Here is a 25,256-nt window from a genome sequence, read left to right as displayed (position 1 = left end):
TAACAAAAGTTATTTCATTTGTCAGAATGTCAGATCTCTGTGGGACACCCTGTATATATTATATAGGCATCAAATAAAATCATCTCTGTTTTCGTTTTAATTCGCCAAACACCCTGTATAATTTATGATTTTTCTATTCGTATTATATTTTACATTTGTGAGGAACAATTTCGATATACACTCGTCAAAAGCGACCTTCTTCGCGAGCATAGACATAATATATTGTCTATATTATAATAAAAACTACTGCGACAACAGCGTTCGGAAAGTAGACGAAACGTTTAGTAGACTAAACGTTGTTTAGGTGTTAGGTCACGTACAGTGAAGACGTGCATTGAAATTGTTATAGAATTAATGGTTTTTAATAGCGGGCCTACAAAATTCGATATTATGCACGGAGACACACAATAATAATTATTTATACATCATCTGAAGCACAAAAAACGTCCAATACGCTAAACGTGAGAAGTGCAGTTTTTCGGTACTGTCAAACTGGCGACGGGACTTTTTCTTATTTAATATTTATTTGGGTACTGGTCCGCTGTCTGTGGAATAATAAATTATTGTACCGGATGGACATAATCTCATTTTAGTCACAGATGGAGATCACCCGCTGCGCACACACATTCACGGAGTCGAGGGATAATAATAATAATAATATTGGAATGTATTTTATATAGGTAGACGCTTAAACGGTGTGTGTGGTCAACACGAAGGTCAATTTAAAATAATAATAATATTCTATTGCAGATGTTATTTCTCCGAATTGCGGGCAAGTAAAGGCACCATAAGGTTCTTCTCCATATAATATTATAATATAATATAATATAATAATGCCGTCGCAATTCATTCTCTCTCTACAGGGGCGGATTGGGAAAACATTTTGGTGCGGGAAAAGTGTAAATAAACCAGCGCACAGTCGTTGTCAATGATGTTAAGTTACGGACAAGTTCAAGAAATTTTTAGGTTTCAACCTCCAAAATTTGTTTATTTTCATAAAATAACCAATTTACTATAATAGGTATATATAATAGGTATCGTATTATACATAAAAAAAATTGTGGCAAAATGTTTTTATATTTGACTCTCTTTCCTTTGAATTAAGTTCAGCCCCAATTATCACCCTTAGATAATTCTTGAAGTTCAGAACTCCATCTAAAATTGTTCTTATTTTATATTTTAAAATCTGAATCAGTTGTTTTTTAATTTTTACTATTTAGAACAATTTTTTTTCACAAAAAATATAATTCAAGTAGGTATGTATTAAAGTATATATTCAAGCAAGTAGTTAATACAGTTTTAGTTCAGTTTATTTTTTTTTTAAAGTTATGATTGATGAACATCTCATACTTGGTTAGTCTATTTCAAAATTACTAAAATTACTTAATAAGACACCTCTCTTAATAACAAATTGCTTTTAGTTTTCAAGCGATCGATAACTTCATCGTTGTTTATGTTGAAAAGTGTATCTTTTTCTATGGACATAATCATAAAAGCTTCAAGTTTGCTTTCATTTAAAGTACTTCGAAGTCTATTCTTTAAATACTTTAATATAGAAAAGCAACCTAAAAAGACATGCAAATAATTGTTACTAAATATTAATAACTAAGCCTCGACTAATAACATTTATTATTATTGTTAATATTATATTTTATGGTTCAAATTAATTAAGAAACAAAGAAAGAGAGACTCTCTAGTCTCTCTATCATTGAACTATATATGATAACTGGAATGCTCACCCGCCATAAGACCAAATATGTAAACATAACCGAGATAGCCTGTTAAAAAAAGACAGCAGATAAGAATGGTGTTGCTATCTCTTTTTATCACATTTTCCAATATGATTGTTTACCAATAAATAATAATAATATCGTTGTTTTGTTCTTTGTTTTAAACTTATTCATCATAATTTAATTTGTGGTGTATGGTTTTATTTTTATTACGCTTTAATGGTTGTATGAATGCTTTTAAATGTAATAAATCAACTATTATTTTTCACTATGACTTCTTATACAGTTGAAAATTTTGCTATTTTATTTTATGTAAAATATTTTTATTAATATATAGTTTTATTGTCATTACAGGAAAAATATCCAGCTGAAGTCAACTCAACAAAAGTTACCTAGTTAACTTAACATTATATTATAACTTTAAGGTTAAGACTATAGTTAAAGTATCTACAATTTCTTATAGTATCTTTAAATAATTACTTATTTTATGAAATTTTGGCTAAGAAATATAACAAAAATCTATTGAAGATTCTGTTTACTAGATCTTTCCAGTAGTAATCGTAGCTATATTATACATATACAATATTAAATTAAGTTAGGAAAGTAGTAAGAACAATAATTGAGGTAATTTGCAGGTACAGCTTCAGGTAGTGTAAGTAACTTTTCTTTCAATTATGTATAATATTATAAATAGGTACCTACTATGTTTTTATTTTAATAAAAATCAATTTTTCGTAATTTTATATGCTTATAGTTATGAATTAAAACCTTCTAACTTTAAATTCAAAACTTAATATTTTATTCCCAACATTTAACATACAATTCCTCGCAACTTCCTTAACATTTTTATGACAAATGTAGAAGTCCACAAGAAAAGCATGTTTCAATACTTGTTAAAGGTATTATAAATTATAATTATTTATATTCTATCAATTTAATCATAAATATTTTGTGGAAGTTAAAAAATAAAATATAAAGATACCAAATTTTAAGAACCAAACTAAAGTCTAAAATAATATCGCGGACCGTGGTAAATTAATTTAAGATATTAGCGCAATGTGTAAGACAAAGATAGTAACACCATTAGTATGTCCCATCTCGTTCTAACATTCCGTTTCGGGCAACACTGCTTGGTGAGCATTCCAGTTATCATATAGTTCAATGGTCTCAATTCAGGGGATCTTTGTGTGGGTGGCTAAGATGAATATATAATATATAAATGATAATACTGTATAAGGGAACTAGGGATAGAAATAATAATAATTATATTACAATGTTTTTTTTTACATGCAGACACTTAATTTAAATTGTTTAAATTACTTAGAGTTTATTAAAAATAGAAATAATTATAGAAATTTATGCAAATTTTTTTACAATTAATGAAACATAAATATTTTCATAGATAACTCTAAAACATCAAGAAAAATCATATAATGAAAACATTGAACGTTTAAAATACTTAGTAGATAAAATTAAAAATAATAATTAACACCAATGACTAAAAAAAATTTAAAAACTATTTATTTTTACAGAATATATACTCAAGACAAAAATTTGTAATTTGGAAGATGGTTCTGTTAGTATTTGTTTTTATTTTTTAGAACATATTTAATCAAACATTGGTGACTATTGAGTAGAAAAAAACTGTTGACCTTGATAAAAACCAATTTTTTATATGATAATTCTTTACTAAAAAATTACTTATTAAATCTAAAGCTATTAATAAAAAAGTCACAACTACTCCCACAACTACAGGTAAAATAAAAATGCGTTTGTGTAGAGATATTAACTTAAGTTGTTTAAAATTTGAATAAAAAATGTAGATTCAATGGGTGCAAAATTTGTTAATTTTGTTAAAGAATTATATAACTGCTTAACCTAACTTTACTGTTCTTATTAAAACTAATGAATCCGTTAGACTTAAAATACCAATAAAACAAAATTCAAAACATTGATCATTTTAAGATGAAACTCAAATATTTCTTTCAACGCATAAAGTTAAAAGTAAACGAAAAAAATTCACTCATTGCATAAGTATATGATTTGTAGGGAAATATTGATTATTGTTATTAACTCTTATACAATTAACTAAACAAATAAAATTAAGTTGATTATTTATTAACAAGATGTCTACCCCAGAATTGTATTGAATATTTTTGTTTTCCATTTTAAGATCAAAAGGAAGAAATAACGTAACTCAAGCTGAATCAACATTTTTTTCAAACTTAGAAGAATTTATTTCATAACTAGGTATACAATTAGCATAATCAACCAACATTTTAAGTATGATTTTAAATTCATATTCTGCTATGATTAAGTACTACAAACATTTTGTACCAATTTTGTACAAATTAACTAAACAGTTAAGAAAAGGCACAATATTCAACATAACAAAAACAACATAATCAATATTAATAAAAGGATTAATTTTCTTAATGAAAAGCATAGCAGAATAGTTACCAAAATTAGAAGACGTAGAATTTAATAGTTAAGAGTACACCACATGTGTTGTCTTTGTCTTACAAAATTACAAAATTTTGAACTCTGTATTGCACGGGAAATCACTCCTTCCATAATTATAATAGAATTACTAAGATTCTACAAAGCATAGGGAAGAACTTTATCTGTGTAGTACAGAATTTTTTAAATTTAAATATAAAAAGTGATTGATTAGTTATCAAAAAAATGATAGAATTTCGGTAAGTCTACAATAAATACAGAGGGGATTATGTTGTCCTGCGCAAAATATTTTTTGATATATAGTATATGGTATACGTACTTGTAAGACGGTGACAACACATTCGGGTGAGGCATACTTTTGAGAAAATTCTTTGTCGATAATATTAACAGAATCAGAAATTGTAAAATACAACAAAAATAATTTCCAATTAGTTAATAATAATAATATTCAATGAACAGTAAATATTACACAATTCAATAATACCTATTAACTTATAATATTTTTAGCAACCAAATTAAATACTATATTATAATGGAAACTTAAATAAGGTTGGACTTCCAAAATGTAAAAATTTTATGAGTAATAAAAATAATTAAATATTACAATAAATTAAAAAAAAAAAATACATTTACTTTATTTTTATTATAATTCTTTTCTATTATCTTACTTATTAATGAGTATTTTTGTTTTAACAATTGATAATGTATATAATTATTTACAAAAATGTACATGGATACATACTACATAGTTATAGAATATAATATAAAAATAATAATGTAATAACATTTAAAATTTTTTCATAATTTTTGTTAAGTGAAGAAATCATTGGACATCGAGGATTGAACTGATAAAAAGCAGGCTTTTAACTTAGTTTGAAATATTGCGCGCTCATTGCATGATTTAGTTGATGGAAAGAGTTTATGGAGAGATTTGTTTATATTTAAAATACTTATTAACACAAAATGTAGTTAAATCAAATTGAATCTAAATTCTTAATTTTAATTTATTCTCAACGATATTATGCTTCATTCATAATTTCTTGTTTTTTTTTCTAATCAGCATGATAATTACTTTTATTGCTTTAACGATCAACTATTGCTTCATCATCATCATCATCATCAAAACTTAATCTAAACCACGGTATTGAATCACTGGGGATATCTTGCCTCTGAGTCCTAAGACATAGTGTTGTCTTAATGCAATAAATAACCTAATCACGAAACAAGAAAAATTATTTAAAATTATTAAGACCTATGGTTATTTTATAAATATTCACTTTTGTGCAGGCTTTTTCAGTTGTAATAACCCAAGGAATATGATTATATGTGTTCCTGAGTGTACTAAGTTTATAATATTCTTCTTTCGGGCCTGACATCCAATCGTTTTCACAATACGACTCATCGACTACTACATAACCTAAGTTGTTTGTTTTTATTAGATAATTCAATAAATTCTGTAAAAAAAGATACAAATGCATAACAAAATATTTAAAATAAATGTTAGTTGAAACCATAGATGATTTAATATTATGTGGTATTAAATTTACTGACCAAGAAGTCAACCGTAGAGATTACATCGAGTGTCACGTATAATATACTATTTGGTAAACTCATCATACTGCATAAATGATGGATATTATTTTTTATATCAGCCCATTCTTCTGATGACGTCTCTGCATCAAGGATTTTTACGTAAACATCTTCATATTTTAAACGGCTTATCTGCATCTACAGAATCAAATTTTTTTCAAAAACACTTTAAATAAAATTTATTTTTTAAATAAAAACACACTATTACATCAATTCGTGACGATAGACCAACAAAAACTATTGAGACCTTTTTCTGACATATGAGTATAGGAAGAAGAAAGCATGTAGTTCTTCCGTGACCCTTTGGCAACGAAACAATCACGTCTGATTCTCCTTTAATAATAAAAAATAACATGAGATAGTATTAAATAAGTTATTATGGGTTTATGCATATTACAAACACACACATGATTATGTACTTGCTTATCAAAGGATACATTAACATAAAGTGGACCGAACGGTAATCGTTCAAATTGGTATATTATTATTAGGTATTAATATTCTGACCTATATAGAAATATTGATTTTTGAACATTTTTGTTTTCTTTGTGAAACATTCTGGATCTTTTTTTGCCTCTTTATACAATATACATTTCATTTGAATAATTACAAAGTTTCAAACACAATGTGAATATATCCGCTAGTAGTGGCTCATTTTTATTTATCAAAATTAATTACCAAATCGGTTGATTTCAATCTGAATATTTAGGTAAATATTACAATGAATTCTTCTTCTAAAAATTGTCTTTAAGATGTATTTCAATCCCAACATTTTCAAATAAATTTAAAATGTTTACATAGGTAAAAGATATTTTGAAATTGTTTCAAACATCATGGTACCAACCTAGTTGTTACATATTATAGAATTCAGACGATTTATCGAGGTACCCAGTGGCGTATTTATGGGGAGGGGGGGGGGTGTTCAAGTTACTAAATGTTAAATAAATATTTTATTACGGTTTTTCTAATAATTTAACGATGTAGATAGACTGTCTTATATATTATAAACATAATATAGATATTTAAAACGACTACAACTGTTGGGTTATTTTGGTGTGGAGTTATCTGTGCGTTATCTTAATTGCAATTTGTGTTGCCCGGAATCGATTGACAGATAGGACCTATACACTTGTCTCCGAACCGGACTTTCATTAAATCGGACAACCTAGAGCCCCTATTAGTCCGGTTTAATAAGGTTCTACTGTATACTATTTTATTTTAATATTTATACTGTAGTCTATATCTGGATACTTGTGTACTTAACTGTATGTTTTTATGTGTTTATTTACAAAAAAATTTATTACCATTTTAAATTATTTAAAATTGACTCCATAAGAATTATTTGACTATCTCACTATTTCAAAAAATATATTCCAAAAAAAAATTAAATATATAGTCATTTTTCAAATCTCCCTCATCTAGGTCAATTTCTACTCCCCAAGAAAATATTGAACATTCGTCAAATAATATTGATTCGTTTGTTCATGAATCTGCAGAAAATAGTACTTCTCCGGTCAATTATAGTACCCGTGATATTTTTAATTATACAAAAAAAGTTTTAACACAAAATGAAATACAAGAAGTATTGACTAAAATCTGGATGCCCGATGAAAATTTTTCTTTTCCTACAAAAGCAGTTATTGTTGGACAAGAAAAAACACCGATTTTTAAAATTTCAATTTAAATGATTTTCTAGAATTCATAATAAGAGAAATAATAGAGTTAATAGAACTAAAGCTAACAGCCTAAACTTGACTCCAGAGAAGATAAGAATAGCACAAACAGAAACAAACCACACTACACAGCAAATTGAAAAGTAACAACAAAAGCTGGAGGAAACCCTTCATTTCTTACAACAACAAACAAATAGTAGTATTGAAAACATTAATAAACTAGAATTTAAAACCAGAATATTAGAACAAGCTTTTATATTTGAAGTAATATTGGACAAGTATGCATATGAAACCCAGAACCTCGTAGCTGTTTTAAATGCAACAGTAGACGGAAAATTACACACTAGTATAATTATTTAATATATGTCATGGAAATTCCTTTAATTTCCAACGATGAGTATACTATGTATCACCCGATACCATTACCGATACAATACAATGGGAATACAATAATACTAATTGACCCAGAATTAGACTACATAGGATTTAGCCGAGACGATGAACATTTCCTAATGTTAAAATTAGAACAATGGCAAAAATGTATACAAGCAACAACCTACAAGATCTGTAAGGACATTCAACAAATCCACCACAGTGCAGCATCCGAGTTATGTGCTATCTCACTAATCACAAATCACCAACCAAACTCAAATAATTGCAAGGTCAAGTTTTTATCCCTACATTCGCCAATTTGGCATAAATTATCCCAAAATAACTCTTGGATATATTATAGCCAAACCGAGATAGGAACCATAAATTGCCAAAATTCACCACACACATCTAAAATTGAGATTTCAGGGGTAGGAAATTTGACTTTATCTCCCTTATGTAAAATCCATATGGGAAATTCTATACTTTTAACAACTAATCGACCAATTAAGAATACCCAGTATGATATTATACCAGATAATAATAAAAATAACTTAATGAAACTTTTGGAAGAATCTGTGAAGAATGTTTTACCCCAGAACGTTACGAGCAACAGCCTTATTAAAGATCTTAACCATTTAGCAAACATAGCATCTGATATTAGTAAGCTTCCACACGTTTCCTCAGAACCTCTATTAATATTAAGAATTGAATTTTATGTAATAATAATTTATGTATTTTCTATATTTTTCACCATAACAATTAGTATAATAATTTATAAACTAAGAATTAATCGTATTAAAACATACAACCATGAGATACCAGATAGTAAATCAAGTATTAGTCAGGTCGATATTGAAGTATAAAATAATTTTATTCAGTAATTTTATTTAAATTTGTGAGATACCTAAACACTCATAGTGATTTCATAAGTATGCATGATCCAGATTTCACAACTAGAATAAACGATTTATAGGTACATTTTAACGTATTAGAAAACGAAACAAAAATAATTGTCCATAAATAACATCATCCCATGGGTCTAGAGAAAATTTGATAAATATAGAATACCATACTGTTTTTAATTTCCAGTAAAAAATTGTCTAATTAGAGAAAACGAAATACTTGTCCTAAACCATTTGCAAATAGTTCTGGGAAATATTTCAGTACCTATCCCATTGGGTGCATATTCCATATATGTCACATCTCTTCTATTGTCCATATTATTGCACTACCGTCTACGGAGTTTTTCATGAGAACGAGTTATCCTAAATCTTATAGGTACGTAATCATCATTCCAAAAATTATAAAATACATTTGAAATCAAGTGCAAGAGATGATTAATATATTATATTTAATGTATATTATACTTACTCTTCAATATTTTAGCTGTCGCTTTTCTCTGGGTAGTGTTCTTGAAATGCTTGTGCTGAAAAAATTCTTCCAGCATGGCGTTGAGCAAAGAATCTTCCGGTGCAGCATTTGGGATGTTATCAAAAAATTGCAGTATACCTGCCATTTTATACCTGCGTAAATAAAATTGCATATATTAACCTTTTTTTTTTTTAAATTACAAAATATGATAACTTTATTAAAACAAATGATTCATATCATTTATCTGACAATAATTTTTAGAGTGAAGTTAAAATTAAATTAAAATCTTTATACCATTGGTGAAAAAAAATATTTATTAGATTCAAAATTGAAAATTCCAAGTAGTTTTTATAAACGGAGGACAAAAAAAAATATTAAAGATAAACATGAATTTTCACGCAACATCGGTTTTTGGCAAAATTAATTTTGATCTCTGGCATAACTAAAAAAAATAACCATAGATTTATGATATTTTCACTTGGTAATTTATATAGAAATTTGTTAAACACTTTAAAGTTTTCAAATATATAAGCACGTTTTTTTATAAGTTTAACTTTTTACAAAACTTATCTTCTTTCGAAAATATGTGAATTATTTTATATTATGATCAAAAATTAAAAAAATGTTAATATGTTTAATTGTGTACAAACCTACTATTGAATTTTAAATAATGATCATGTTATAGGTATTAAAAAAATTTACTTTTAATTTAAGTATAAATAATACTATTTAACCTAGTTATAAAGTATATACCTATAGCAAAATATAGTATGCTATACCTATATTATCATATTTTTATATTTTAATTACCTATAAAATACCTACTATAGTGAAACCTCCTTTAACGGACACCTCCAAATAACGGTCGGAATTTTGGGAACGGTGAAATGTGTACTCACTGTATTTCCCATCTTAATAGCGGACACCTCCAAATAGCGGACGACATTTAAGCGACCGAGAGTGTCCGGTATTCAAAGGTTTTACTGTATAAAATATTAATGATGACAATTATGCTATTAGATATCGTTAGCAGCGGAAAAGGGGCAAATATAGGAAATTGTATATACAGAATATTGTTTTAATATTGTTTCCTGTTTATAATAGGCGACGAAATACTTTACGCACCTTTTGGAAATTCAAATATCAGAACGACATAACGATGATAGCAGTGGATTTTCTGAATTACAATATCTACATGCGCACGATTAGCAACGTTCAGCTAATCGGTTTAGGTTTTTGATTATGACTAAGTTGAGTGCATGAGACGTATTCTATGAAATAATGTGAATGGCGACTGTTATTGTATCTACTGTTCGACGACTATCAGCTTTTGTCTCCTCTGTTCCCACTCCAATGAGCTGATGTGTAGAGTGACTGTAATAGGTACCAAAGGAGGGGTACCCGAGTAACCAGTAGTAGAGTATCATCAAAATTTAAAATTTCATATATTTGTACAAGTATTTATGTAATTATTTTATAGTTACACCAAAAACTAAAATTGATTTTGTCAAAATCTTTTTTTGCGTAAAAATTTCATTTTTTCCTTATTTATGTTTTGTTTATCCCAGCGATTTGAAAATTACTTTATTTTAAAATCTGACCTTCTAAATGCTAACATGATTCACTTTCCCACGGAAAAATATGTTATTAATATCGAATAATTATTTGGACTACTATCGTGTGCACACAATCATCGTATCACCCATAATCTAAATCATAAATTTAAATATTTCAAAATTATTGTTATTTTCCAAAACAATTCAAGCTCTAATTAATGTTACTATAAATATAATTAATTAGTATTATTATTACTGAATTCAACAATGAATATATAATTTTTAGCTAAATGCTTGTGAGTTTGAAACACTGCCAAAACAAATTAATATAAAAAGGTTCCATATAGTAAGTTCTCGAAAGTAGAATGAAAAATTACAACTGCGTTTATGTTAATTTAAACCTAACGTAATTACAAAATATTTATAAGCATGTCTACGATAAGTTGTGCATGCACGTATAAGGAATCCACACTCACATTAATACACTGCAGCCTTGAGTGGTGATGGTGACGATTACGTGGAGATTATAAATTGCCTAAATGTCACCATTAGAACAATGGCCACTAACAGACGCATAAAATGCAAGCGTTTTCTTCGTCTTACTAGCGCATAACGTAACAAATTGCACGTTCTGAATAATTAATTTAACTTCATTGTCTATGAATTTATAATGAATTGACCTAATATTATAAAATTTATAAACAAAAATTTCTGAAATACGTGGTTTTTCTATATTTCAATTTTAAAGCAAGTGATAAACATTTTAAAATGTACAAACAATTCACTATTTTAAAATACTCATAAATTGCTTTAAAATTTAAATAATAAAACGTATGCCATCGACTAAATAATATTCTTATTTATACATTTGGTAATAGGTTAATTCTTTCTAAAACCAAACATATTTAACAGAGTTAAATGAATTATTAAGAATGTACAATTTGCTATGTATGCGTTTATAGGGAGATATAATATACAGGTGTGGCGTCCTATGTATGAATAAAATAAGATTGGTACAACCATACAGATGGACCACCAGATATTAAAGTTGACGGCCTTGCCTTTGCAACAACCACTGTTATTAATGCATTATAAGTGGTCCATTATAATATGGTTTTTGATCTGATTTTATTCGTTCTATTTTCTACCCCATAAATATGAGTATGTTGCAAAACTGGCAGCAGTAGAACACGGATCTCGTCTGTAACAGATTAAAAGAAATATATATATCTACCTACCACATGACAATAAAAACATTATTTACAAATCTTTAACAAAGCCATTTTATTGTACATTCTTTGTACGGTGGTGGCGACGACCGTTATATGCGTGTGTGCAATAAGGGGTGGCGGCCGGCTTCACGTGCGTGAGACTCTACGGTCACACGGGGAGGGGGTGGCCTACAGCTCTCTATAACTCGAGACGACGCCAAACGCGACAATAACAATGTCTATTGAGCTAATATTTATTATTAAACGAGTGCCAAACATTATTGTGTAGAAATCGAAAGTTACAAAAGGGGCTCTTATTATTATTATTAATATTATTTTTTTTATAAATGGATATAGATATAATCCTTATAATAATAAAGACTATTATACACAACCAATTATATTATATAACTTATGTCTTTATATGGGTAGTTATTAATGATGTGCATAAGTGGAATTTTTAAAAACGTAGACGGTATTTACTGACAAATTTAATAATAATATAATTAAATATGAATGTATTAATTATAATCAGTTATAAAACCAAAATGTCTTAAATTTATTTTTAAAGAGTATAATAAGATACTATGAAAGTATTTGAGTCTTAAATCTTAATATTAGGTATCTAATAGGTTTCAGTATATACTTTTTGTTTCAATATAAACTTAATAAAAATGTATTAGAAAAGAATAATAAGACGTGAAATAAAAACTTTTAAATATAATTCGGTTTTGTATATTATATTTACATTTAATATTCAATATTCGTATAAAGTGTATTAAAATTTAATACCTACTACCTAGTGTTTTCAACTGATTGAAGACAAGACTATCAAGGATTTTTACAGATCTTATATAATAATATACATATAGACATTGGTGTACCAATTGCGTGTTATATAGTTATTTAACTTTAAATGCAAGTTTGCTACATCGGACATTATTTTGACCGAATATATATCAATGGTTGTATTATTAACCTACTTATTATTAGACATGCTATTCAAAATGTGTTAAAATTATTAATTTGAGAATATTCAGTTATTCACGCGTGACATTTACCAAACGCAGTACAAACGATAATGGCCAATATTAAAACGAGACGGTGATAAAAATAATGACAAATAATTACCAACGAAACAATGTGATATTGTCGGTATGTAGTAACTTAAATGCCATCAAAAGAATTATAGACAACTCTCAACGCTTTACAAATTAAACAATGTAATCATATAAAAGTAAAAAAACAATATAAAGTGCCTACTCTTGAATATTTTAAAAGTATTTTAAACAGAAATTACTAAGTCATTAAATTAATTGAGATGGTTACAACTAATTTAAAGGCTACTCAAATCTTCGTTACTAATTATTGGATTATTATAATTAATGTAATTATTGAAAATAGTATATTATTATGTATTTTCATCGAAACGTGGATGACTGCTGGAAAAAAAATGGCTGAAGGATAATGTTAAAATGGTTCGTTCCGAGTTTTTAAAAATAAATTTTACGATTAAGACAATAAATAGATATACCTACTACAGCTACTTGGGCGTAGTAGGATGTTTGTACATAAGTATTGTTACAAATCGCCTTTATATAAGCTGTTTACGAAAAAACTATTGTTAAAAAAAAAATTCAATTCAAATAAAATGTGGTTATTTAAATTTAATGAGATTTATTTAATTGGTCATTAATGACATTCTCAAATAAATAACAAAATTATAAATTAATAACCTTGTGGAAAGTTATTAAAATAATATTTATTACTGTCCAAAGTTATCTAATTATCTTAGATTAGCTAAAAAATCGTCAATTAATCATTCATAAAAATAAAATGCAATATTTTTAAATTTTAAATTTTATCTTTTTTAAAACAAAGATTTTTAATTTAATCGTATTATGTTACTGGTAAGTTATATGAGTTAATGTCACTATCCTTACTAAAGCTATTACTCATTAGTCATGAAATAATGACTGTTATATTGTTAAGACATGTGCAATGTGCTAATGGCCAGCCAACTTTTCACCTGATACAACAGAGAATCGTAAGTTTCTAACGATTATAGCAAGTAAAAAAAATTAATACGTTGTGATATCTCGACGTAATTCGTACTCGTATTTAGAATTACATATAGGTATTTAAGTGATTAAAAATTATTTGAATTTTTACAGAGTATTTTACAAGACTGCAGCTTTTGGGGATGCAAAATATTACAAACACTAAAATAGTCACAAAATACCATCTCTCAAAATTATTTTTCATCTTTGTACCCGGGTAACGCTATATAATAGGGATGTTTTTATTTCAACATCACTTGTCCGGACCTCCGACCAACCCGACCGTCCTGCTGCCACAGACGATGATGTCGATTGTGCCGATCACGTGCAAGGCGATAGTAATCGCTAATACATTGTATACGAGGGTCACCATTGTGTATCGTGTTAGAATGCCACAAAACTACACATGCGACAGAGTATAGAGTTCTTTGTGTTCAATAACACTTCGATTATAGAGAACATATCCCTTAAAATATTATATACTATAACATATGATATGCACTCGCATGTGGTGGGTTAGTATACCCATTTTGAATCATTCATCTTATTATTTTTTTTTTTTTTTTTTGTAATCCACATACAGATCAGTGGAATGAGGGTATTTGAAGCTTGATTAATGTAAAAAAATCTGTTACAATTGTAAATTATAATTTAAATAAAAAGTCTAAATTAACAACCACCGAAAAGAAATGAATTGACAATTATTAAAACTTAATTGGTAGTATAATATACTTATATTATGATATCTACAGATACCGAATAGATATTTCATGGAACGAAAGCAAATTATACTTTGTGTCAATGTTTAACAACAATAACATTATTACCTACACCTATTGTGCGTACCTATTGCAAACGTATTTTATAAAACATGCATTTTATGAAACATGAATTTATGATCCTTGACTTTCTAACACTTGACAAAATACCCATTTTAATATATTTATTATAAGCCATAGACCTTAGAAAGTGCTCATGGTGCACAGTTTGGGAACCGCTGGTTTAAATGAATCGTGGAAGTACCAAACACACAAATAGAGGGATTTATCGGACAATGAGAGGAGAAGGATATAACCCTTATCCTCTCGTCCATAGGCATATCACTGGTAGATATCAGATCTAAAATAATTCCAATTTCATGCGGTGATCGTTTAGGCGAAGGTAATAATGTTGACCAAAAAAATAGTTCATTTAGGTGACTATCATTTATTTTATGCCGTTTGAATATGTAGGTACCAATAGGAAATCGTCAAACCAAAATTGTTCGTTATATTTAATAACTGCCTTTGTAGTGGCATATCTTATCAAATTATTTTAAAAATTATTACTGAACATAATAAAAAAAAAAAAAACCATAGAAAGCTACTAAATAATTTTCCTATTAATTATTGTTGTTAATTATTGCCGATTGGCGATTGTGGATTTATTAAATGATTTATTAATACGATTTTATTAAATGTACAAAGTTATTTTCATTTGACACACAACCACGGTTTATGGTTTAAAATAAATTATATTTTGTTAATACTATACTAAGGTCTTAGTGGAGTAGTGATATTTTAAACTTGGTAAGCGTAAAAAAAACCATTATGTATATTATGTAGATTATAATTTAAAATGAATAGCTTAACTAAAAATAATTATTAAAACATGATACATTGATAAGCAGTATTGGGTAGTAACATAACGAAAATAACGCATTACTGTAAAGGCGATACTTTGTAATGCGTTACGTAATTTCATTAGAATTATTTCCATGTAATGAAAATGTAACAAAAATTACTTTTGATAAGTTACATAACACATTACAGTTTTTGGATGTTTAGTACCAATAATAAAAATATAGTGCATATTATATATTTATTTAATTTTAACTCACCATAATTTGGTTTTTAATTATTTTGATATGTGTACTTACACCGTAAATAATGAATAAATTTAATTAAATTTTTCTAAATATGACAATAGGTACACAGAAAGTTTCTCATGAATATAAATCAAGGACTGTTTGGTTTTTAATTTTTATGTTCCTATTAACTATTAATTCCTATAAACTATATGTAAATATAGGATAGAGTTGTTTATTGTTATTTCGAATTTGATATTTATCAATCAATCGACAGCCTATATTCGTAAAATGTATTTTTTGTTCAATATTTTTATGTATTGTTGTTTCTATATACATCTAATTAAAATTATTCCTTTTTACAAATAGTGTATTTCTAGTTAGGATACTTGTAGAATGACAATGAATTGCTTAGAGATCAAAAGTATAATAGATTTTTTGGGACGAAAAGGTAATTTCAAAACATCATTAGAATTTTATTTGAATAATGAGTAAAGTAATTTTATTACATTTATCACTAAGCAACGACTAAAGTAACTTAATTACTTTTTAAAAGTAATTTACCCCACACTGTTGAAAAGTACCAATTATCATTCTAACAACCAACAGGGAATATTGTTTGAAGGAGCATACACTTTTTGTCCATGTTTAAATATTATTAACATTATCATATTTTGTATTTGTACTAATAAAGTTTGATATTAGAAAATAAATTTCTAAAAAAAAAAAATATTCACTGAATGCAATCCATAATTCATTTTTTTTAGTTATTAATATCTGCTGATAATTCACACCACTAAAAATAGACTCGCACAACTCAAGATTAATTAGTTTTGAGAAAAAGTGATTGGAAATATAAAACTAAGATAATTCTTGAATTCTTAAACGATACATTTTTAATCAACCATATGAAATTTAAAATTTAAATACTTATGAACAAACATTACAATATGACTTAATTAAACATCATTAAATACTCTCTATTAAACCCAAATAGCTAGACTTATGATATTTTAAATTTAATTTTGTGATAATGCAAGACTGCCATATTTTGAAAAGTGGTACTAAAAATGTCTATTTAAAAATATTAGACTTAAGTTTTAAATGAAAAATAGTTTATGAAATGCAAAATCACCACAACACTAAATCTTACTGGTTTCTGTTCAACATATCACACAAAAATGAGTTTTTTTATTTAGTGCAAGAACGCCACATATTGTAATAAAGTAATCTTGGTAAATAGAATAAATTAAAAACATTCTGCCATATAAAGTAAAGAGCCTCTGTTGCTTTAAAAATTACATAAAAATTGAATAATTCAATACTGATATATATTTTTGGGGTCAAAATGAAAAATGCGGATGAATGTGATATTCTTGCATTCTATAGAGCTAATATTTTACTTATCAAAAGTAGTTATAACTTAAGATTAACACATTTTGTCATTTTGAATTGTGACAGTCTTTTCTAGAGATACAAATTATCTAAAAAAAACTTACATGACAACACGAAATATTGCCAATTGACATTTTAAGTTTTATTTATTTATATATTTGTCTTTTCTTTTAATGTGTAGCATTCGTTAGTTCAGGTTTTTATTTTCATAACCTCTGAAATTTTTACAATACAATGGACATGAGAAGTATTTGATAAACGCATAGGTTACGGTAGTGGTTCTTAACCTTTTTTGAGTGACGGAATACTGAACGTTTTATAACATTTTTGAGGAACACAGCCATCAACACACATCTTATACTTTTATGTTTTAGAATTCCATTTAAATCATAATGTTAAAACAATGATTTTTCGCTATATTACTTACTCCCCCACTAAAATTTGACAGTGAAAATATACCCTGGCAACCGACGGTTAAAATATCTCGGTGTAACTCTTGACAAATGACTCATGTGGGCATGTGGCAGCCCCATATTTCATCCAAAGTCCAGCAAGCATACCAGCGCATCTCAATGCTTTATCCCATCTTGAACAAAAATTCAACTATACAAAAAAAATGCTCTCTCCTAATTTATAAACAAATTATACGCCCAATTCTTACCTACGCTTGCCCAGTATGGGGTAATTGTGCATCCTCGCACATCAAAAAAATGCAAATTGTCCAATACAAAGTCCTCAGAATAATTGCAAATGCTCCATGGTTTGTCAGAAATGCAAATCTTCACAAAGACTTTCAAATCAAGATATCCAAGCTCATATTAAAACATTAACAAAAAATGTCCACTGCTCTCTTCCAAACTCATCAGGTGCATTCACTATAACCTCCTCACTCACCCAACTCATCGTCAATTAAAACAAAGTCGTCCCCACGACCTCCTACACTAAGCCACCTCTCAACATCCAAATCTTCACCCTACACATGTGCTTCTTCCAGATCACTCTTCAACTTCAGTTACTTAAAGTTATACTATTGTAAATATGCAAATATCAGAATACTATTGTAATCTTAAAATTACCAATGGTTAATATTATCCTTAGTACTTTAAAAATATTTTAATTATCATGTTATAATGTTAAAACTATTATGTAAACTGTAAAATATCCATAGATTTAGATAGCTTTAGGCTAGAAATGTCTTATGTGTAAAAAAAAACAATAATAAAAAAAAAAAAAAAAAAAAAACAATGAAACTTTATGGAATTTTTCAACTGATTTTAAAGTTTTGATGGAGCACTTATACAAAGTCCACGGAACATCGATTAAGAACCACTGGGTTATGGGCATACAATGTCTAAATGTTAGTGTAGTACATATAATAATTTGATAAATTGTTGCTTATTGTCCAATTATTTTAGATACTGGGCTGCATTTCATTACAATATGATACACAATTTCAATATTCAGGGCGGGTTGCATAAACGTCCTGTAACTACTTACAGATCTGTAAGTACGTTAACGGATCTGTAAATAAAATTAGGTGTTGCTTGAACGCTCGGTAAAGTTACCGGCTCTGTAAATTATCGGCTACCGGACCTGTAAACTGCAGATCCGATTTGGGCTCTGTAACTAATTACAGATCGGTTAAAATAATAAAATATTATTATTATGATAAGATAAACAAGTTTTACTATCAAAGATTATCAATATTCAATTTATATTATATATTTTTTAGTTTTTGCGATTATTAAAGAATAAAAAATATTTTTAAGTTGATATACCTACGCGGTTACGCACAATTTTTTGGTTTAATATGGTTTAATTTATTTGGTAACCACGGTTATTAATAATTTTATATTTTATGCAACCCGAGAATAGTTTACACAATCATTAAAAACCTTATAGAGCCGGTAAATTACAGGGCTGGTAACAAATTTACAGACTGTTCTTTATGCAACCCGCCCTCAGTGCCCTCAGTGTTTTATGTACCTATAAAATATACACATATTTATATTTTTGACTGATTATCAAAATAATAAATACACTAAACATAATATTAATAATTATCATACAAGGTATCTGTAACTTGTAGAGTCGCAACAATAGTTATCTACATGTATAATGCGGATAACTGTGATTACAATATGGCTCGTTTTCTATTTCTAAGACTGAGGAGGAAATCAACATTGAATGAAACATATCTGTACAAATACATAGTCAAATTTTTTAATTTAACAAAATGCTTAGGTGCTTATTGATGATATTTGTACCCAATAATTTTCAAAATAAAAGTAAATTGTATGATTTTAATAAACTACCTGATTTCTTGGAAAAATAACTAAGAGACTTAACTTTCAAGTTTCGGTTACAATTTTCAGAAAAATTATCTGATCCATAATTTGCATTAAAAACATAATAAAGGTCTTAAACCAAATTTGATATCCCCTCAATAATATGAATAACCTAAATAGGTATATTAAATAATCTTCTTTAATGAATTACATTCATTCGGAGGGGCAATTGCCACTGGCGGCAATATTAAAATTAGGTTTAGGGGCGGCAAAATATTGAAATGGTCAAAAATGTAAAATATATTTCTAATATGAAAATATAATATATAATTAGTTTAATAAAAAATAACTATAATAATATAATTATAATAAAATAGATTTTGAATGTAGAATGTACCTAATAAAGTTTTTATTCGTTATCAACTCGAATGTCAATAAACTGCTTTTGGGCATATTGATGTTGTAAACATATGATTCGTATTTAGTTCTACCGCTTCTACAAATTGTAGACTATGAAAAATACATACTAAAAATAGAAAATATACAGTTGTGGTATTACTGGTATTGCCATGATATAAGGAGCTACGAGTCTACGGCTGCCGATTATTGACAATTTACACTACTATTATTATTATATTATCGATAACAAAAATCAAAACACAATTTTATTATTCGTGAACAAGTGCTTTAGTGCTGTACTTTGTGTGTGACGTATCTTAGTTATGGCTCCAAGAAGAAATAGGCTTAGTGGGCTGAATACAAGAAAATAGCTAAGCTCAAAGAATTCAATTTGAATAAAGTTGTTTGAAAAACTATTAAAATCAACACAATGTTCAAAAGTAAGTATTTTATTTATGTTGACTGTAAAGTAAACTTATAATAATATGAAAATTATAGAAATACATAATAAGTTCAATTTTTTTTTTTTAAGAAATTAAATATTATTACACTAAACCAATCCTAATGATTATATTATTGCTGAAATTTAAATAGCTAAAAATAACAGTTGCTTAAAAGTTAAATATTATAATTATACTCCAAATTATATGAATTTTATTATTAGGTAGTTTTTAGTTATTTTATTACTATATAAATCAGGTATTCAGTTATATTGAATAAAAAAATGTATTGTATTTAAATTATGGTTAAACACAACTAGTATTTTTATAATTTTTGATTATACCATTATATATTTCTACTCAGTCAGGTATGGTTAATAAATCTGCTGAACAACTTCAAACTAGCCCTATAGCTATTTGTGATAATTTGGATACCGAACCTTTATATGTCAGACAAAACAATATTTCCATAGAATCAAAATCCAGTGAAATAGTCAAGTAATATTTAACAATTTAAGTGTCTACCTAGTTTTAATTTTTTAATAATTTGTTTTATATTCTAGTTCTGAAACATTTCATCCTCAAGCATTAGTTGTATACAATGAAAAATCTGTTGGTCAATCCAAAATTGACCCAACGGTTATTTGTTTTTTGAATTCTGACCCTTCATGCTCAGAACAGTCGGAGCATATAAATATTTTATTAGAACCAAATTCTACTGATATACCTGGGTAAAGTTGAAACACTAATTCAAATTATTTTTTTTAAATAAATTCTTACTTTACCTAGTTTTTGACCATTATCTTCATTAGAAATTTTTAATAAATTATATTATTAGAATTAATTTTATGCAATATACAAAACAATAATAATAGGTAAAATAAGTAAAAATGTATTAAGTTAAATATTCTAATATATATGCATTTATATGTTATTCTTATTGTAACTATTTCTAAATTAATAAGTAATTTTCATATTTGTTTTTTATTTAAGATTGGATCCAGCATTGTGGTGTATAAATGAACAAACTAGGCAATATATCTGTAAAAACGGATTTAGTCAAAATCTAGATGTTAAATTTACAGCTTCAAAAAGATTATACAGTGTTGTTCAGAAAGGGCATTTCCGCAACTATTTTAGATATCTGAATATAGATTTTTTCAAAACTGTTTTAATCAATGGCGAAACATGTCAAAGAGATTATTTATCTTATTCTGAGAGTACTGGATCAATTTATTGTGTTCCATGTCTCTTATTTAAGAATAAAACTAACTTTTCAAAAATAGGATTTTCAGATAGGAAACACCCTAAAAAAATTTCTTACCATGAAAATTCACCTGCACATAAACTATGTTCCTATAAAATGAAAGAACTTGCATCAGATTTAAGTAAAATAAATACAAAACTAATGCATCAAATAGAAAACCGAAAAAAAATATTGGATTAGTGTACTGACCAGAGTTTGTTCGGTTGTTAAAGGTTTGGCAATCCATGGATTATCATTTAGAGGTGATGTAGAAAAATTTGGATCATCTACTTCAAACACTGGCAATTTTATTATGATTATGGAATTACTTGCAGAGTACGACCCACTTTCTAACACATATCTAAGTATGGTAACCCTGACAAAGGTAATACTTCCTACTAATCATTTTCTACTTATGAACAGTTCATTAAAATCATGTCTGAAAAAGTCATAAATACCATAGTTGATGAAATTAAATCATCAAAATATTTTTCTATCAGCATAGATTCTACTCCAGACATATCACACCAACTGTCTTTCGTTATCAGGTATGTGCTATTGAACGGTGAGCCAATTGAAAGATTTATTGGTTTTTTAGAAAATGTTGGACATAAATCAGAAAATCTAGCAGAATCAGTTTTATCAGTTTAAAAAAAATATAATTTAGATGTTTGTTATTTGAGAGGTCAATCTTATGACAATGCTAAAAATATGTCTGGTATTTATTCAGGAGTTCAAGCAAGAATAAAGCAAGTTTCACCGTTAGCTGATTTTGTGCCATGTTCAGCACATTCTTTGAACTTAGTCGGATCGTGTGCTGCAAATTGCTGTAAAGAAGCAAATTATTTTTTTCTTTTTATTCAAAATATATTTGTATTTTTTTCTTCATCCACACATCGATGGCATAAATTAAGTCAATATTCTATCTCAACTGTAAAAAGTTTATCCACCACGCGATGGTCAGCAAGAGAAGACGCTTGCCACAGTTTAAAAAAAAACTGGAGTTGAAATTGATGATTATGAAAAACCATTTGTACGGTCTGAAGCCAGAGGTTTAATTAGACAAATGAATAAATTAGAAACAGCATACATGACTGTATTTTGGAGTGATATTTTACATACATCTAACAAAACTAGTCTTCTATTACAATCTGTTGATATTGATATAAGCACTGTTGTTAGTTTGTATAATTCGTTAATTGAATATGTTCAAACTTTACGATCAATGTTTAATGATTATGAAATGTTGGCAAGAGCTATGTTTGACAATGATGACTTAATTCCTGACTATGAACACAAAAATAGAAAACGTAAGAAACGTAATGATGAATCTATTGAACCAGATGCTATTTTCAACGGACGCAAAAATTTCAAAGTTAATACCATTTACATTAATTGTGATAATTTAATAGAAGAACTAAAAAAAAGAAAAATTTCTTATGATGATATAATATCTAAATACTTATTTTTCTTAAATATTAGTGAATAAAAAACCTCGGATGTTTGTGATGGTGCAAAAAAATTAAGAAAAATATACAAAAATGATTAGGATGAAACATTTGAAAATGAGTGTGTTCATTTTCAGAGCTTGCTTAAAACTATTAAAAACCCTCCAACAAATATCATTAATCTGTGTAAATTTATTAAAGAAAAAAACATAGAAGCTATTTTTCCTTATGTTTATGTTGCTCTCCGAATGTTTCTTTGTACTCCTGCTTCTAATTGTTCAACGGAAAGATCATTTTCCACTCTACGGAGAATTAAATCATATTTAAGATCAACCATGTCATCAGAAAGATTGAACAGTTTAGCCATATTAAACATAGAGTCATCTTTAACCAAAATAATTGATTACGATGATATTATTAAATCATTTGCATCAAAACAATCTCGCAGAAAATTTTAAGTAAAGTTATGAAGTTATAATTGAATATATTTATTTCTTAAGTTGTTTTATTATTTTAAAGAATGTTTTAAATAATATATTGGTTATTAGTTATTACTGAGTTGTATTTTATATTAATGTACCTATTTACTACTACAATTGTGTAATATCAATAAAGTAAAAAAAATTATTATTTTTTTTTTTGGGGGGGGAGGCGGCAAATTTTATGTTGCCCCTGGCGGCAATTTTTGTAAATACGGGTCTGTATACGTCATATACAATTAAAATATTACTACAAAATATGTAATGTTAGGTAGGTTTATTATTATATACAATTTTAAAGGTATTCAGGATTGGGAAAAATCATTTGTTTTTACACAAAAAATATCCATGTAAAATTTACATATGGAAAATCAATATCTCTTTATATGATTATCACAAAATAATAAAAAGTACACCAATAGATATTAGGGCTTCTTTACTTCTATCCAGCCATATTATATACTATGTCCCTAACTGTTATTTTGCCTTTATTGTCTTTTAGCCATAAAATTATCATATTGAACATCAATTAATAAGGAGATTACAACGGAAAGTATTTTTAAATGTTAACTTACCGCATAGTTTTGTATAAATGACTTGTAGTTGGCCTACACAGTTTCAATCGCTTCTTAGACCACCAATGTAAAAGACAATTTTATACAAACAGAATATGTGCTGTTCTGAAATAACGTATAAAGTAAATTAAAAATCAGCTTAAAAATGCTACTTTTAAATAATATTTTCATCATAAATCAAAAAACCAATCACATACAACACATAGACACTATAAATTGACTACTCTAATAGTATACAAACAATTATACATTAATAGTTGATATTAAAGTAGTAACATACCAAGTGGAAGTAGCATACCAAACAAAATCGTGGTTGATATCCAAAAGAGTATGAATTTCAAAGGTCTTGATAGCATACAATATAACAGCGTAGGTACATTACTTTTCAATTACCTTTCTCATTTCTCATCATGAATCAACAACAATATTCTACAAGATTTACAGTTAAAATAATATGATATTAAATTGTACGTCCAATGATGAAATTAAAGCAAAAAGTACCTCATGGAATTCTACGCAATTCCAATTTCCAATCGCTTTCTAGACCACGGCTGTAGAAGAAATGTTTATACAAAAAATAAACGTATGACTTTTAAATAACACGCACAATGCGAATAGACCCTGAACGGGATTAAAAACATTGGTAAAGTCCACAAAATTTTGGTGAACAGCGAAAAATGTCAACAAATTTTCAAAACTCACAATAGGTAATGTCAATCACAAAATAATTTTAACAATAATATTCTATTTCATATATATTCTATGTATCATACAAATAACTAATACAAAAATTGATAACACGTGAAATCGTGAAGAAGCCGACGTGATAATAGTACGCCGCCGTGAAAAGAATTCCTCCCATTGGCTGATTCCAGCATGCGATAAATCGATTTTCTATCGCCACCCACCAAAACCAAACCTGACAAACAACGAAGATGTTTTACCTCGTAAAATAAACCATAATATCGTTTACCAAATTGAATCAACTCATTAAATAATCGACGCCTCCGTATTCGATTAATAAAATCGATTTTTTTTTTTAAATCGATTATTTTTGCTCGTAATTTCTTGATTGTCACTTTTCACGAAGGGCAGGGACTGCAGGCACGCATTTGCC

The 25,256-nt window shown here is 27.4% G+C and overlaps 1 protein-coding gene, 1 long non-coding RNA gene and 1 pseudogene across 4 annotated transcripts; 2 read left to right on the top strand and 1 right to left on the bottom strand.

The window, feature by feature from the left end:
- Positions 1-1,825: 1,825 nt before the first annotated feature.
- LOC149059904 (uncharacterized) lies at positions 1,826-2,468 on the top strand. The gene is made up of 2 exons (XR_016189540.1): positions 1,826-1,973; positions 2,085-2,468. It is a non-coding gene; the product is annotated as an uncharacterized LOC149059904 (long non-coding RNA).
- Positions 2,469-4,882: 2,414 nt separating this feature from the next.
- Positions 4,883-24,834, bottom strand: LOC107169924 (ATP-dependent DNA helicase Q5-like). Of its 3 annotated transcripts, none has more exons than XM_089216138.1 (8): positions 24,641-24,834; positions 24,420-24,568; positions 24,140-24,244; positions 9,197-9,348; positions 5,989-6,113; positions 5,742-5,918; positions 5,468-5,644; positions 4,883-5,401 (listed from the first exon to the last, which is right to left on the bottom strand). In XM_089216138.1, exons 3-8 carry the CDS (start codon positions 24,142-24,144, stop codon positions 5,273-5,275), a joined length of 765 nt encoding a protein of 254 aa, XP_089072264.1. In that variant the 5' UTR covers positions 24,145-24,244; positions 24,420-24,568; positions 24,641-24,834; the 3' UTR covers positions 4,883-5,272. The 3 variants fall into 3 exon arrangements, with proteins under 3 accessions (XP_089072264.1, XP_089072266.1, XP_015375377.2); XM_089216140.1 differs by having other exon boundaries at positions 24,438-24,568; XM_015519891.2 differs by lacking the exons at positions 24,140-24,244; positions 24,420-24,568; positions 24,641-24,834 and adding an exon at positions 11,229-11,503.
- On the top strand, positions 7,349-8,688 carry LOC149059903 (uncharacterized; annotated as a pseudogene).
- Positions 24,835-25,256: the final 422 nt, after the last annotated feature.

Source organism: Diuraphis noxia, unplaced genomic scaffold (genome assembly GCF_037042655.1).
Source record: "Diuraphis noxia isolate RWA-SAM2 unplaced genomic scaffold, SU_Dnox_SAM2 contig0001, whole genome shotgun sequence".
Taxonomy (NCBI): Eukaryota; Metazoa; Arthropoda; class Insecta; order Hemiptera; family Aphididae; genus Diuraphis; species Diuraphis noxia.
The sequence above is the reverse complement of the archived record's forward strand: the minus strand, read 5'-3'. Positions and strand labels throughout refer to the sequence as shown.